The sequence below is a fragment of the Chrysemys picta genome, chromosome 2 (assembly GCF_011386835.1).
Source record: "Chrysemys picta bellii isolate R12L10 chromosome 2, ASM1138683v2, whole genome shotgun sequence".
NCBI classification, from domain to species: domain Eukaryota; kingdom Metazoa; phylum Chordata; order Testudines; family Emydidae; genus Chrysemys; species Chrysemys picta.
The window spans coordinates 248,183,482-248,200,600 of record NC_088792.1 but is presented as its reverse complement, the minus strand read 5'-3'; the positions used below and the strand labels follow the sequence as shown (position 1 = coordinate 248,200,600).

At 41.9% G+C, this 17,119-nt stretch overlaps 1 protein-coding gene across 13 annotated transcripts in view; it reads left to right on the top strand.

Moving 5' to 3' along the window:
* Positions 1–17,119, top strand: part of RAD54B (RAD54 homolog B) — a 108,753-nt gene that overhangs the window by 72,668 nt on the left and 18,966 nt on the right. For all 13 annotated transcript variants that reach the window (XM_065585916.1, XM_065585917.1, XM_065585918.1 and 10 more), the window contains 4 exons: positions 1,141–1,428; positions 3,511–3,673; positions 4,847–5,072; positions 10,129–10,336. In XM_065585916.1, the coding sequence (XP_065441988.1) occupies positions 1,141–1,428; positions 3,511–3,673; positions 4,847–5,072; positions 10,129–10,336 (885 nt within the window). The remainder of the gene's footprint in view (positions 1–1,140; positions 1,429–3,510; positions 3,674–4,846; positions 5,073–10,128; positions 10,337–17,119) is intronic.

Genomic DNA, 17,119 nt, shown 5'->3' with positions numbered 1-17,119 from the left:
TGGCCGTGTTCCAAAGCAGGTCAACCAATTAAGGTGGCCAAATGTCTTAGTGTGGTATTTTGCAGTTGTTTTGATTTTATGAACTGTGCACCTGTGCCCAGCTCATCTTTTCTTTATGTGACCAGTTGTCTTAATTGTGGTTAATTTGCTAGATTCAAAAACATTTGAGTCAGCCTAAAGAAGTATCTGGTTGCAGTGCATAGTAACCACAAGTCCGCATCTAATTTCACAGAGCTTCCTTTTTGCTTAATCTTAGTCTATAAAGTTTCCTAGCTAGATTTTGCTTATGCTTGCAGAATTTTATTGTACTCGCTCTTGCAACTCCCAGACGTTCGTGGCCTAACACTGCTTGACAAGACTTATGCTTGCAGAGGCGCCTACCATTAGGCCTAACATTGATAATGCTTATACAATACTTATTACATTAATCACACCGTGCTTTCTTGTCAGATAACCAAACTGAGTTCTTAAATGCCTATGGAGGAGTGATCAGATATTTTCCCCGCTTGTTACTAGCGGTACACAGAGCACTTGCTTATTGTTGCAGAGAGGTGGCTGGTCAGGTGATGCAGGCTCCCTCCCATATCCATCTGCTAACTTGCATTAAAAGGCAGCTAAAACATATTGTTTTTATCTTTTGCCATATAAGCCATTGCCATGATTGCCACAGGCATATTATGAGATTGCAAATGGGACAGGAAGGTAGTTCTTTTGATCATGGGTTGGGGGAAGAGGAGTGGTCAATGAGACAATCCCTTTCTTAAGATATGGTCCACTCCATGGAAATAGTTTGGGTACTTCAATATCTAAATGTATGCTTAAATTCAGTTATAAGAGGATAATTCACAGCAGTTTTAAAAATATTTGGTACAACAATTTCCAGATGATGTTCCGTTTGTTCCATTTTTTTTCTTGGTATTGTGATCTACTTGAATCTGTTTTCACTTAAATGAAAAACCTTGTTGCCACTTTGTTTTCTTAGTGTGAAAGGTTATTCAAATTCATATGCTTAATTATTAAAGGATTTGATGACATTTCTGTTTTCACTTCCTGCAGTTGAATATTGATGTTAAGGCAGTGATACCCACTGTGTGGTCCTAATTAATTGCTAAACATAAGTAAATGAATTATTATTTTTAGGTACTGGATATAAATCTAAAGACCTTGAAAGTCTTGATGAAGGTCAAATGCTGATGATTGGAGGAAAAGAAATTGAAGTGATGGGTATAATTTCAGCAGAGGACTTTAATAGTGGCAAATGTTTTCAGACTGATGTTGGGACGTCCACCACAGTCCCAACTGCTTCTTCACAAAGTACCCTGAAACCATTCTGTAGCCCATTCAAAAATGTCTGCAAGCCAAGCAATAAAGAAAATCTACTTAAAGAGTCCCAGAACTACAAACCTCGCCATGATCCAAATGCATCAAGTAAGATTTAAAATTCTGTTATTTATTTAACCATCCACTGTCCTTTTTGTAAGAAAGTTCAATGCGTAATCAAGGTTTTTATGTTCCCTACCCAAGTACTGAATGAGAATCTAGGGTATCCCAGTGAAAATGAAGTTTAACCAATAACATCACAACATGATTCTGTTCTACAAGTGGCAGGTGTGCTGTAAACCATGAGATTGAAGGCGGTGTCACTGACATTTGAGAAAGTGTTAGTATCCTAAAACAGTCCATATACCCTAGAGTGTCTTATAGTGCAGTTCTTTATAAATATTATTGATGGCGTTACAAATTGTTTAAATGAGAATGGTTCCGAAAATAGACTAGCGAAGAAAAATAAATGTACTGAAACGAGAAACTGACTAGTGCCAAACATGCTAGAAAAGTTCTAGTTTGCCACCAAATTCAATGGAGTGTTGACAGACTACACCAGCATGGTAGTTGCTGTGGACAACGAGCAGTGAAGAGGTTAAACAAAGTTAGAAGAATTGCTTCCAGGGGAGTCCGATCCCTCATAGCCACCAATGTGCAAACACAAAAGTAACTAAAAGTAACCAAGTTCAGTGAGACACCTACTGCAGAAAAAAAGTTCTGTAACACAATATTATAGTTCCTTTGTGCTGTCATCCCATTAAATTCCACAAGTTTAAGGAGGATCAGATTGTGTGAGTACTTGTATGGGAGAGCTCCAGTGAACACCTGGTAGTTGCAGGAAGTGGTGTTGAATATTTAGCAGATCGATATCTTCCATCTGTCTTTAATAAGCCAGTGGTGCAGCCTGTTGTTTAGGGACAATATTCTGGAGAAGGAGCCATGTTTCAGATGAGAGAAAAACACCAAGTATATTAGTGTTATCAAACTAAATGATGCATAATTTTAATTTTTAAAAAATTCACCTAAACCACAACTTAGCATTCACACTGCAGTTTGTTAAACCCCATCCCATTTCTTTCATTTGTATGTCATCTGAGATTATAAAGTCTTCAGGGCTGGGCCATGTCTTCCTACCTCTGTAAATTGCCTACCATACTAGCCTTATACAAATAAATAATAATAAGATCTTCTTATTATCTTATGGCACTTTTTGTAAGAATAGACCAGTGTTCTGGTCTAATTCCAACTGTATGATGATCTGTCTCCCTGAATTCTCTGCTGTGGTTTCAAGATGATATGAGATTACTGCTCTAAATTGCTGTGTAGCGCTGCTATGTTCAACCACAGAGTTGTCTGCATTTTGTCTGTTTCTGCAGGGCTGTGTGAAAGACATGGGTTTCTCTCCAATTTTTGTTTTTTGGGGGGCCCAATCCTGTGATGGATTTGAGTGCCTCCTGCAAGCTGAGCCTCTCAACTCCCATGGAAGTTGAGAGAACGCAGAACCCTACAGGATGGGGACCTTTAATCTATAAATTAGCATGAGTAGGGCGTGCTGTGTCTGTTCAGTGTCTTGTGTTGCTCAATATTAACCCCTTCCAGTGCTGATGGGCTCCAAAGTATTCTGCCCATTCATCTGTAGTCTTTGAGGGGGAGCGGGGATGATGAAAATATATATATGAAAAAGAAATAAAGGTTAGCCACAGTGTTCTGATAAACACTATTTTGAGTAATTATGTTCTGTACTCCTTGCAGTTTTAATTGGATGAGGTATTTTTCCTCATTTCCTGTCCTAAACTGATTATTGTTGGTAATCCTCAATTGAACAGCTGCTATAGTTGATCCCAAAGGTGGCAGATTGTAGTAAGTGATGGATGAAGTGGTTCTTATATATATTAAATTTTTAAAGCACTTCTGAAACCTTTAGGATATAAGACAGTGTTTTCATAGATTTTTTTATTATTATTATTTACATCAACACTGTATCTAGGTACTCATAAGTAACAATAGCAGAGGTTGGTCTTTATATTCTTTGTCTAGAAATGACCAATATGTTAAAAAGCAATTTTCGCAGTTATTGAAGTTTAGCAAATAGTTACTTGATATAGTTACCTTGGAAAAACAATACTTTTTGCTTACGAAGTAAACACAAATTCTCTTACCACATCTGTGTATATTTTGAACTTTAAGATTCTTTAGTTATGCCACGTCCAACTCCAGATCACCAGCGGATGTTCAATAAGGCTGGTTTACCTGTGGTAGATGTAGTTGTGGATCCTTACCTTGTAAATCATCTTCGCCCACATCAGAAAGAAGGAATTGTATTCCTGTACGAGTGTGTGATGGGAATGAGGTAGGAGAATAACTGTCCTGTTAATTTTAACTCTGGTAATTTTTAGCTTGTTTAAAAAACACACCCCAAAACTGAGATGCATTCTGTATTTCTCTGTTAGAAGAGAATGGTTGACTTATCCTATAAACCAGTGGTTCTCAACCCGCGGGCTGCATGCGGCCCAATTAGCACACAGCTGCAGCCCAGCTGTATGCTAAAGGGCAGCAGGGTCCAGGGCCTGGGCTGCCACATGGCAGAGTCCAGGGTTGGGGTCGGGGCTGCCGCCTGGCACCCTGCATCAGGGTCTGGGATCAGGGCTGCCGCCCAGCACCACAAAATAGGGACCAGGGTCGGGGCTGCCACCAGGTCCCACACAATAGGGACTGCGGTCGGGGCTGCTGCCCGGCCCGACCCAGCAAGGTCCGGGGTTGGAGTCACGGCTGTGTCCAGCCCAACACAGCAAGGTCTGGGGTCAGGGTCGGAGCTGCTGTCCGTCCCCACCTGGCGGGAATCGGGGTTGGCGACAGGTTCGGGTTGGGGCTGCTTCCCGGCCCCTCACAAGAGTATGGGGACTCAGCCACACCACTGGGGGCTCTGGTCTTCTCTTCACTCTGTGGAGGGGTCTTTGGGCTGTGGGCGCTGGGCATAGTGGTGTGGTGGTGGTGGGGTGCTGTGGTTCTCAACCTGTGGCCCAGGTAACACATTGTGGCCTGAATATGCAGCCCACAATGATTAATAGGTTGAGATCCACTGCTATAAACCATCTGACCCAAGCCAAAGTGCAGTGCTGGTTGGTACTTCAGAAATTTTCAGTCTAGTCTAAAGGTTCACTGATGTACCACTCTGTTGAAAAATTACTATATTACTTTTACACTTGTTACATCATCTTTATATACTATAGGCTGCTTATGGTATGTTTTCATGTGCTTTAACATAAATTATGTAAATATTGTTAATATGAAAGAATTCAACTGAGATCTCTAATCTGGATGATCGTATGTTAATCTAGTAATGAATCCGAGTTTCACACAGGCATATAGAACTTTTTGGTTTAACTGAATAAAAAACTGCAACAGATCATAGTAGAAATAAATAGGTTTTTATATAATTAAAAAAAAAACATATTTGCCAGATCAGAATACAAATAGTTGCAGGGTTTCCTTTGCATTACTAAATTGCCATTATTTCTTACAGACTAAGTGGCAGATTTGGAGCTATTCTTGCTGATGAAATGGGTTTAGGAAAAACACTGCAATGCATTTCGCTTGTCTGGACTCTCCTACGTCAGGGGCTGTATGGATGCAAACCTATAATAAAGCAGGCACTGATTGTCACTCCTGGGAGTCTGGTGAAGAACTGGAAAAAAGAATTTCAGAAATGGCTGGGAAGTGAAAGGATCAAAGTGTTTACAGTTGATCAGGTGAGATTTATATTCAAAAAGGTCAAATCTGGCTCAAAATAAAAAAAAATCCAACATTCCAAGTAAGCTGTTTTTTAACAAGCAAATATTTGTCTACAGTGTTTGCACCAATACATTGCAGGAGGGAAATGTATGCATGAAAACTAAAAGGGAAATTGATTAGAAACTGACTAGTGTACTTTAATTGTCCAAAATTAGAATAATGCAAAAAATAAAGTGAAAAGTGAAATAGTGAAAAGAAAACTTCAAAGCATAATTATTATTACTCTGCCATGTTGTTTGTAACAAACATAAGGCAATTTATTTTCAAAAATATTTTTTTTAACCTGATAATTCCCTGCAAGTGTATTTGTATGAAGTAACAGAGAGAATGCTGCCTTCTAAATCTGACCTAATATCTGTTGTGAATAGATTAAAAGTTAGGCCAGGTCTACATTTAAAAATTAAGTTAGCTGCGGCATTTAGGGGTGTGAAAAATTCACCTCAGCAGCATAGCCGCAGTGCCATAGCTTTGCCACAGTAGCATCCATAGTGTAATATGGCCTTAAACACTTCCTTTTCGGCAGTCTTCCTTCATGGTCTGTATGAGTCTTTCAGATGAAATGAAAGCTCTTTTTTACAAGTGTTTTTATATGTTTTACAAACTTCTAATTTTTTCCATGTGTACCTCTTTTTTGTTTTTTCTACTGATTTAGCATCCATTCCTGCTATGGTGCTGAACATACACATCTTCCCCTGAAGCCAATCTAGATGTCTATTTAACTCGTATATCCTCTTTGCTTCCATCACTTTCCTTACAGTAACTTATTTCAAGATGTGGAACTGAACTGAACTGATTTGACAGAAATTGTCTATGTGGCAGTAACTGAGTTTGAGCAAAGTAAATGATCAGCTGTGTGTGTTCTTGAGAGAGCAGCTTTGGTTCAAAAAAGATTCAGTTTAATGCAAAAAAAAAGTTTACCTAAAGAGCTATTTAGACGTTGTGGCACATTTTCTCTCAATTGTTAGGGTTTTTTTATAACACTAATGTTATATTGAATTTATTGGCAATTAATGTGACCCAAAGTGACAGCAACATATTTTTCTTTTCATTTAAATCCTTCTAACATTCTTATTCATCTGGTTGAAGCCAATGGGATTTGAGGGCACTCGGCAGTTTGTAAGATTGGGCACCTAAAAAGCAAAGAGAACATTGACATGCAAAAGTGAGATAACAATACCACTTGCCTACAATATAATGAAGTATTTTAATTAGTAATTTCCTGTCTATCTTATAGGAAGAATGGCAATTATCATACTGCTGGATTATATGCAATATAAATTTAAGGGAGTGTTGTCATTATCAGTTTCCAGAATACTACTACTACTACTAGTATTACTTTAAAAAGCAAAACACCTACAATAATAAATAATAATAATAATAATGAAAGTTTGTGCTACTTGAGTCACTGAGATGTTTATCATTTACACTTCACTGAAATCAGTGGAAAGGCTTCTGTTGACTTCAATGCCCATTGAACCGGTGCCAAGAGAGGTGTGTTCAGAGTACAGGAGTGGGATCCAGGAACTGTGGAGGTCTCATACTTACTGGCAATTGCTCCATGTGTAGCTTTGGGCAAGTCACTTAAACTTTTCATCTCAGTGTTTGCATCTGTAAAATCAGGGTGTACCTGGGCAGCCACCTAGCCATTTCCTGGTTGCCCCCTCATGGCTGGTGAAGGCTCTTCTGCAGCCTCCCTCTGGTTCCCCTCTTTAGAGCCCCTTAAGCTTTAATATAGTCTTGTGGCTAACACACTAAAACGCACACTCACACACCACATCTGGGATTGGTTAAATAATAGAAACCACTCAAGATAGTCCTCAAAATAAAGTCCATCATTGCAACCTAAAAGTTCATACTCAGCTCAGGCTTTTCTGCCGCACACAGAACTCTTCTTCTATCCCAACCTGCTCTTCATGAAGCTGCCACTTCTACGCCTTCATAGCGAGAGCTCAGCATTCTGGTTCTGGCTTCCTTCTCCCATCAACATCTCCCCTCTTCTGAGAGAAGGCGGCATGTATAGTACCTAGGCTTAAAAGGCCAGAATGCTCCATTACAGGGGGTTATAATACCTACCTGCCTTACAGAAATGTTGAGAGGATGAATGAATGTTTTGAAATGATTACAAAGAGTACTGTTAATTCCATAGTTCATCTTCATATACCCATTATATCTGACCATAGTGAATCATGTGATAGGGTGTAATGAATAAATAGTTTGCTAACTCAGTGGACCAAATCACTTGGATCCAGACTGAGTTGTCTGTCTCTGGTAACTGAGCTTTGGCTGGAAGCAAAAAACATAATTTAAAAAATTCTGGGGTGTTGAGGGAGCTTCAGGCTGCAGATTATGGGTTGAGTCATGTCCTTTGTAGTTGGAGAAGGCCAGCAGGGAAGTACAGCCTAACTCATGGTGGAGATTATCATCACCTCCCTCTAGGAAGAAAGGATTTGGCTTCCTTTAAGAAAACAATTGGTAGGGCTCTACTGAAGAAACCATCCATTGCTTTGGACCATCTTAACTATCATTCTGTATCAAACATCCCTTTTTTTGGAGAGCTCGTTGGAAAAAGTGTTGACCTTTTAGGTCATGCTGCAAGACTAGTCTCTTGGGTTTTCAGGTAGAGAGGTGCACTGAAAGATTTGAGGTGGTTGACTGTGGGATATTAGTATGGCAAGTATTAGTTAGTAGTAGTATAGTTAATATTAACTGCCAAATGATCTATTTGGGATATAAAGTATACTGTTCTATTAAGTGGCTTTGGGCTGAAGAGTCTCTTGTAATGATTTTTGTCCATATATTTCTGAATTTTTGACAGATAGAGATCATAAGCCTTTGGCTAGTCTATGGCATGTCTGAATGGTCCAATGGGACAAAAAGATTTCTATGGACAATCAAATAGGTATGGTGCAAGGATTTAAATAAAAAGATGTAATTTTATAAGTCGTGTGTGCAAATGTGACTACTTTTAACCATCTAATCTGGCAAAAACTCTTTCTTGTATTATATTGAACTTTTGTTTGATTTAGTGCTGTTTTCAAGATCTAAAACCTCTGATTTTTCCCATGCTGCTCAGACTCAATTATCATCACACACGCAATTTGTATCATGTCACTTTTCTTTATTTCTATACCTTGAAATAAGTAACTAAGGAAAGACACCAAAGCAAAGAGTAAACACGAGTGAAACATGTATGTCGATGCCTTCTGAAGGAAAAAGGCATCAAAGATTCAAAATAATAGGCCCCATAGCTTTTTCCTGACTGTCACTAAAATATTTTAGGATAGAGTCTCTGCTGGATACAACAGAGCAGGAGTGTTGTCAAGGAGCTGCTTATGGGTTCCTGATTCTCTGTCTCCCCAGCTTCTATGCTGCCCTAACTTATTCATGCTAGGTATGCTCTCCTAGGGTTAGCAATTTTATGTGGCTCATAACAGAGTGAGAACTATTTGATTGAACTGAAACAGGTAAACAGACGGTGGCAAATTTATTACAAGATCACAGCATAAACTGGTGTTTACTGCATCTTGTGATTCCCACCATAAACGTACTGGGAGTCGCTTAGGCTTTTTCATTATCTCCATTACAATTATCAATTTGAAACTTACCCCCAACACCAGGGTTAAGTACAGTAACTCCTCACTTAAAGTCCTCCCGGTTAATGTTGTTTCGATGTTAAGTTACTGATCAATTTGGGAACATGCTCGTTTAAAGTTGTGAAATGCTCCCTTCTAACTTCGTAGTTTGGCAGCCACCTGTTTTGTCCACTGCTTGCAGGAAGAGCAGCCCGTTGCAGCTAGCTGGTTGGGGCTTGGAACCTGGGTGGCCCAGCAGCCCCCCCATCAGCTCCCCACTCCCCTAAGTTCTCTGTGCAGCACTGTCCCTCCCCCCACTGCCATGTGCTGCTCCTGCCCTCTGCCTTGGATCTGCTCCTAGAGCCTCCTGCTTGCTGTATGGAGAAAGAGGGGGGCTAATGTCAGGGTGTCTCCCCCTCCCCTCTGCTCCTGCACCACGCTTACCCCATCTTCCATAGAGCAGGGGGGACAGACGACAGAGGGAGGGAGCTTCTAGGCAGTAGCTTCCATCTCATGTCTCAGCAAGCTGATTTAATTAACAAGACCGTGTACTTAAGCCTGGGATCAGCAACCTAAAGGGGAAATACGCATTTTTTCTCTCACACACAGGGTGTGTGTGTCTCTGTCTGCCCTCCCTCCTTTCCTGCTGCCTTGTAGAGTGTTCTGAGAGTTAACCCTTGACGGCTCAGTCAATTGCTAGTTCATTCAGTGATAAGGCATTCCCTGGGAAATATCCCAACTTCTGACTCCTCCACCTCAACCAAGCTTCACAATCATTATCACCATGTATAGTATTAAATTGTTTGTTTAAAACTTATACTGCATGTGTGTGTATGTATGTATGTGTATATATATAATATAGTCTTTTGTCTGGTGAAAAAAATTTCCCTGGCCTAACCCCCTCATTTACATTTAATTCTTATGGGGAAATTGGATTCGCTTAACATCGTTTCGCTTAAAGTCGCATTTTTCAGGAACATAACTACAACGTTAAGTGAGGAGTTCTGTAGCTGTTACACCGGGTCTGTAGTTTTCATGTTCGTAGTAATGTGCTTTAGTAGACTTGGTGTACTCAAAGAATAGTGAGCTGCCAACCAGCATGGTAGTAGTATTCTGTATTGCCATATCGGATTCCCATATTTCTTTTGCAAATTAAGAGGGAAGAAGTAGTCCTAGCCCCCTGGGGAGGTGGGGAATGACTCATGTCATGCACAGGGCCCTGCAGATCTCCGCGGAACATGTTTCCTGATCATGGATGAATGCATATCCAAATTTTATATTTAGAGCCCTGCAAATTGGCAGATATCTGCAAATTTTGTATCCGTGCAGGGCTCTAGTCATGCAACAGAAATTCCTCCTGAAACCAGAGAATCAGGGAACAGGGTTGAGGAGCTCCAAAGAGAATTGGCTGTGTGATGCAACTTTTATTTATGCTGTACAGGATAACAAAGTAGAAGAATTCATCAATTCCCCACTTCATTCAGTTCTGATAATCAGTTATGAGATGTTGCTGCGCACCTTGGACCAAATTCAGACTATAGAATTTAACCTCCTAATCTGCGATGAGGGGCATCGTTTGAAAAACAGCTCCATTAAGACAACTACAGCCCTCGTCAGTCTGTCCTGTGAGAGAAGAATTATCCTGACTGGTCAGTATATTACAAATAGCCTATTTTATAGCTAGATGAAAAGAGCTAACTTTGGTGAGTATCAGAGGGGTAGCCGTGTTAGTCTGAATCTGTAAAAAGCAACAGAGGGTCCTGTGGCACCTTTGAGACTAACAGAAGTACTGGGAGCATAAGCTTTCGTGGGTAAGAACCTCACTTCTTCAGATGCAAGTAATGGAAATCTCCAGAGGCAGGTATATATCAGTGTGGAGATAACGAGGTTAGTTCAATCAGGGAGGGTGAGGTGCTCTGCTAGCAGTTGAGGTGTGAACACCAAGGGAGGAGAAACTGTTTCTGTAGTTGGATAGCCATTCACAGTCTTTGTTTAATCCTGATCTGATGGTGTCAAATTTGCAAATGAACTGGAGCTCAGCAGTTTCTCTTTGGAGTCTGGTCCTGAAGTTTTTTTGCTGTAAGATGGCTACCTTTACATCTGCTATTGTGTGGCCAGGGAGGTTGAAGAGTTCTCCTACAGGTTTTTGTATATTGCCATTCCTGATATCTGACTTGTGTCCATTTATCCTCTTGCGTAGTGACTGTCCAGTTTGGCCAATGTACATAGCAGAGGGGCATTGCTGGCATATGATGGCATATATAACATTGGTGGACGTGCAGGTGAATGAGCCGGTGATGTTGTAGCTGATCTGGTTAGGTCCAGTGATGGTGTTGCTGGTGTAGATATGTGGGCAGAGTTTGCATCGAGGTTTGTTGCATAGGTTGGTTCCTGAGTTAGAGTTGTTATGGTGCGGTGCATGGTTGCTGGTGAGAATATGCTTAAGGTTGGCAGGTTGTCTGTGGGCGAGGACTGGCCTGCCTCCCAAGGTCTGTGAAAGTGAGGGATCATTGTCCAGGATGGGTTGTAGATCACTGATGATGCGTTGGAGAGGTTTAAGCTGAGGACTGTAGGTGATGGCCAGTGGAGTTCTGTTGGTTTCTCTTCTGGGCCTGTCTTGTAGCAGGAGGCTTCTGGATACACGTCTGACTCTGTTGATTTGTTTCTTTATTTCCTTGTGTGGGTATCGTAGTTTTGAGAATGCCACTCCAGGAGAACTGTCCACTCCCTGGGCTTTTATACCCTGGCCCTGAAGAAAAAACACCAGAAACACGTAAATAAGCCAAGATTTTTTCCTCAGCTGTTTTATCTCCAGCACCCTTATGAGCCACCATGTAAATGTCAAAGGGTACAAAGACCTAGATATACTGCTGCCTCCACCTGAACCACAGCTGCTCAGTCTCGCCCACAAACCAGGGGTTACTTTTGATGGGACGCTTAAGAACCATGTACCTCTATTGATGCCATTCCCTACTGCCTCCCAAACTTTTGATGGGTGCCTCATCCTTTTGCTCACAACTGGAGGGCAGTAACAACAAACAAGTGAGTATTGAGATCATCCACTCGGGCTACACCATTGAGTTTCTCTCTCCTCCTCTGCATAAATCCCTTCCCCAGCCTGTCTTCAGAGACCATTCTCACAAGGAGATCCTCTGTCTAGATGTGGATACTCTCCTACAGCAAGGGCTACAGAGGAAGTGCCACCTCAATATCCAGGGAAAGGATTCTACTCCCAATATTTCATAGATCTCAAGAAAAAAGGAGGATGGAGATCCATTCTTGACCTACATCAGCTGAATATCTTTATTTGCAAATCCAAATTCTGCATGGTCATGCTGGCATCAATAATCCCCTCCCTGGAGAAAAGCACGTGGTTTGAGGATCCCGATATGAAAGGTGCTTACTTTCATGGGGACATTCATCCAACCCACAGAAGGTTCCTCAGATTTCTGGTAGAACAAGAGTACTACCTGTTCAGAGTACTTCCATTCATGCTGGTGACAGTGTCCAGGGTCCTCATGAAGATCCTCTCAGTGGTGGCAGCCCAGATGAGACAGAACAGCTGTACGATTTTCCTGTACCTGGACACTTGACTCCTAATGGGCAGATCCAATCAGGAGGTCCAGTTGGCAACCCTATCCTTACTCCGTCTTCTAGCATGGGAGTCTGTGTAAACAAAGAATAATCTACATTGACTCCTGCAAAAATCATGGGCTTTATAGGAGCGACCCTAGTCTCAGCCTCAGCAAAGGTCTACCTCCCTGTGGACAGATTCCAGGCCATGAACCGCCTGATAAGTCAAATCACCCTCAAACTTCAAACCACAGTCAAGGTCCAGTCTTTCCTTGCCAGGCCACATGGCTTCATGTACCTGTGTAATACATGTAATACACTGATCACCAGGCTTTACCTTCATTGTCTACAGGACTGGCTCACATCTATTTACTCACCAAACAGAGACAGCATGAATACAAGGTAACAATCCCCGCCAAGGTTACAGCTTCTCTTGTATGGTGAATGAACCTGGAACAAGTGTCAGAGTCCCTTTCCTTCCATCCAGACCCAATGCAACAATAACAGTGGACACATCCCTCATAGATGCACAGTCCATGTAGATCGGACACAAGGCATGTTGACTCCCTGAGAGGCCAGGATGCATATCAATCTCCTAGAATTAAGGACTGTCTGCCTAGCCTGTAATGCAGTGTTTAATTTGTGCGAGCCCCAGCACCTCTGGGCTTGCCACATCAGTTATGAAAGAAAAAAAATTGCTTGAGCCCCAGCACCTAAATGCTTGACCCCAGCACCTCTTTCATTACAAATTAAGCACTGCTGCTTAGGCCTCCACCCAGACTCCTCCCACTTATACAGTCCCATCATATGTAGATAATTTCAGACAACATGATGACCGTCTGTATAACAAACACGGTGGAGTCTCCTGTAAAGGCAGTCAATTTATGGAACTGGTGCAGCAGGAAACCACATCATGGTCTCAGCAACATACCTGACAGGTGTGCAGAACTCTCTGGGGGACAAAATTAGGACACCAGTCCATCCTGAATGAAATCTTCTCCTGGTGAGGAATGCCATCTTGGGACCTGTTGCCTCCCAGATGAACAAGAACTTCAACCTAACCTGCTCCAGAGCAGCAGTAAGCTGGGACTTCAGGGGTGGTGCCCTTTTATTGTCTTGGACAGACCACTTGAGATACACCTTTCATTCCATCCCACCACTACTACAGTTTTTGTGAAAGATTCTTCACAACAAAGCTTGTCATTCTCGTCACACCTAACTGGCCTAGACAAATCTAGTATCAGAGGGGTAGCCATGTTAGTCTGAATCTGTAAAAAGCAACAGAGGGTCCTGTGGCACCTTTAAGACTAACAGAAGTATTGGGAGCATAAGCTTTCGTGGGTAAGATGCATCTGAAGAAGTGAGGTTCTTACCCACGAAAGTTTATGCTCCCAATACTTCTGTTAGTCTTAAAGGTGCCACAGGACCCTCTGTTGCTTTAGACAAATCTAGTTTCCCAGATCTTTTACCCATTTTTCTCATCAGTATCTGAACCTTCTCGAATTGTTAACTCAGTAAGATCAAACATGCCAACTCAGATCCTCTTCATCTCACAGCCTGGTTTTTGGATGGGTGTCAGACCTAGAGCATCCATGTTCAGAGGCTGTTCAGACTACACCTCTACCTCAATATAACGCTGTCCTTGGGAGCCAAAAAATCTTACCGTGTTATAGGTGAAACGGCGTTATATCGAACTTGCTTTGATCTGCTGGAATGCACAGCCCCGCCCCCCGAGCACTGCTTTACCATGTTATATCAGAATTCGTGTTATATTGGGTCGGATTATATCGTGGTAGAGGTGTATTCCCAATCAAAGCAGAAATGCTCCATCAGAAAATTCTGTCTAGCTAAATGGAGACGTTTCTCTACTTGGATACAACAGGACCAGTTGTCCCCAGAAAAAGTAGGTATTTGTGCTATGTCAGACTATTTCCTCATTCTCAAGACATCGGGTCTTCCTTTTAGCTCCCTTTGGGTCCATTTAGCAGCAACCAGTGCCTTTCATCCTTTGGTAGAACCATAGAATTATAGAAGTGTAGGACTGGAAGGGACTTCAATCATAGAATCATAGAATATCAGAGTTGGAAGGGACCTCAAGAGGTCATCTAGTCCAACCCCCTGCTCAAAGCAGGACCAATTCCCAGCTAAATCATCCCAGCCAGGGCTTTGTCAAGCCGGGCCTTAAAAACCTCCAAGGAAGGAGATTCCACCACCTCCCTAGGTAACGCATTCCAGTGTTTCACCACCCTCCTAGTGAAATAGTTTTTCCTGATATCCAACCTAGACCTCCCCCACTGCAACTTGAGACCATTACTCCTTGTTCTGTCGTCTGCCACCACTGAGAACAGCCGAGCTCCATCCTCTTTGGAACCCCCCTTCAGGTAGTTGAAGGCTGCTATCAAATCCCCCCTCATTCTTCTCTTCTGGAGACTAAACAATCCCAGTTCCCTCAGCCTCTCCTCATAAGTCATGTGCTCCAGACCCCTAATCATTTTTGTTGCCCTCCGCTGGACTCTTTCCAATTTTTCCACATCCTTCTTGTAGTGTGGGGTCCAAAACTGGACACAGTATTCCAGATGAGGCCTCACCAATGTCGAATAAAGGGGAACGATCACGTCCCTCGATCTGCTGGCAATGCCCCTACTTATACAGCCCAAAATGCCATTAGCCTTCTTGGCAACAAGAGCACACTGTTGACTCATATCCAGCTTCTCGTCCACTGTGACCCCTAGGTCCTTTTCTGCAGAACTGCTACCTAGCCATTCGGTCCCTAGTCTGTAGCAGTGCATGGGATTCTTCCGTCCTAAGTGCAGGACTCTGCACTTGTCCTTGTTGAACCTCATCAGGTTTTTTTCGGCCCAATCTTCTAATTTGTCTAGGTCCCTCTGTATCCGATCCCTACCCTCTAGTGTATCTACCACGCCTCCTAGTTTATAGGTCATCTAGTCCAGTCCCCTGCATTCAAGGCAGGACTAACTAATAACTAGACTGTTTCTGACAGGTGTTTGTCTAACCTGCTCTTAAAAACCTCCAATGACAGATTCCACATCCTCCCTAGGCAATTTGTTCTAGTGCTTAACTATCCTGATAGTTAGGAAGTTTTTCCTAATGTCCAACCTAACCCTCCCTTACTGCAATTTAAGCCCATTGCTTCTTGTCCTATCCTCGGAGGTTAAGGTGAACAATTTTTCACTGTCCCCTTTCTAACAATCTTGTATGTACTTGAAAACTGTTATCATGTCCCCCCCTCAATATTCTCTTGTACAGACTAAACAAACCCAGTTTTTTCAATTTTTCCTCATAGGTCATGTTTTCTAGGCCTTTAATATTTTTTTTTGCTCTCCTCTGGACTTTCTCCAATTTATCCATTCTTTCCTGAAATGTGGTGCACAGAATTGAAAGGCTAAATTATATTTTTACTCACTCAAAAGAGTCAGATCCCTGAAAGATCTATTAGGACTTTCTCCCCTGGCGAGACACCAGCACCGCAATGAGATCTCCATCTTGTACTCCAAATACTTACCAGATCACGCTTTGAACTGTTAGCCATGTGTTCCATGTCCCACCTGTCCATGAAGGTCTCCTTCCTAGTCACCATCACATCAACTAGAAGGGTGAGAGAACTGGGAGCACTTGTGGATGACTGCCATATACCACATTTCAAAGGAAGAAGGTTTCCCTTTGCCTCCTCCTGAAAATCATGCCTAAGATAATTTCTGAGTTACACATAAATTGGCCTATTTACCTACTGGTATTCTTTTCAAAACCTCATGCTTCCAATCAGGAGAAGAGACTTCTCTCTTTCAATGTCAAGCAGGCTTTAGTGTTCTATCTAAAAAGAACTAAACCAGTTAGGAAAATGCCTAGACTATTTGTCGCTATAGCAGACTGATTGCAGGGACAAGCATTATCTGCTCAGAGACTTTCGCAGTGGGTCTCTGGCTATAGCATTTTTTATCATCAGCTGGTGCGTATTCCACCCCCACTGGGGGTAAGGGCCTATTCCGCTAGAGCACAGGCAACCTCAATAACATCTCTTCAAGAAGCACTTATACTGGACATATAAAAGGCAGCAATCTGAAATTCTGTCCATACTTTATGGAACATTACCCTTTAATTCAGGCCTCTTCTGCAGATGCAACTGTTGGGACAGCAGTATTATACACTATATACCAGCTGCATTCTTGTACCTCCTCCTGTTTGAATACTGCTGATCAATCAACAACGTGTGGAATACACATAGGGACCACCACTTGAAGAAATTGAGGTTACTTAGCTGTAACTGGAGGTTCTTTGAGATGTGTGGTCCCAATCTGTATTCCACTACATGTCAGTCTTCCCTCTGTTTCAAATCCTATCTGATTCAGGGTAAGAGAAGGAACTGGAGAGGTGTCAGTCTGTACCACCCCTTAAACTCTCAGTGTGGTGCATGAGGGGAGCAGCTGTGCTGGCATGAACTAACGGACACTACCTGATAAAAATCTCTTGACTCAGGAGCATTGAACACATGTGTACCCACGTGTGAAATACAGATAGAGACCACACATCTCAAAGAACCTCCAGTTACAGGTAAGTAACTGTCATATTTCTTCAAAATGAAAAAAGAAAAGAGCTAAATAAGAAAACAAGGCAAAACAAGATTACAAATTCATGACTAGTTGAGTCACAATAACTAGATATACAATCTAATCAGTCAGGATACAATAGTTAGTTATACATCTGAAGAAGTGAGGTTTTTACCCACGAAAGCTTATGCCCAAATAAATCTGTTAGTCTTAAGGTGCCACCAGACTCCTTGTTGTTTTTGTAGATATAGACTAACACGGCTACCCCCTAATAGTTAGTTAAGAACTTCAACG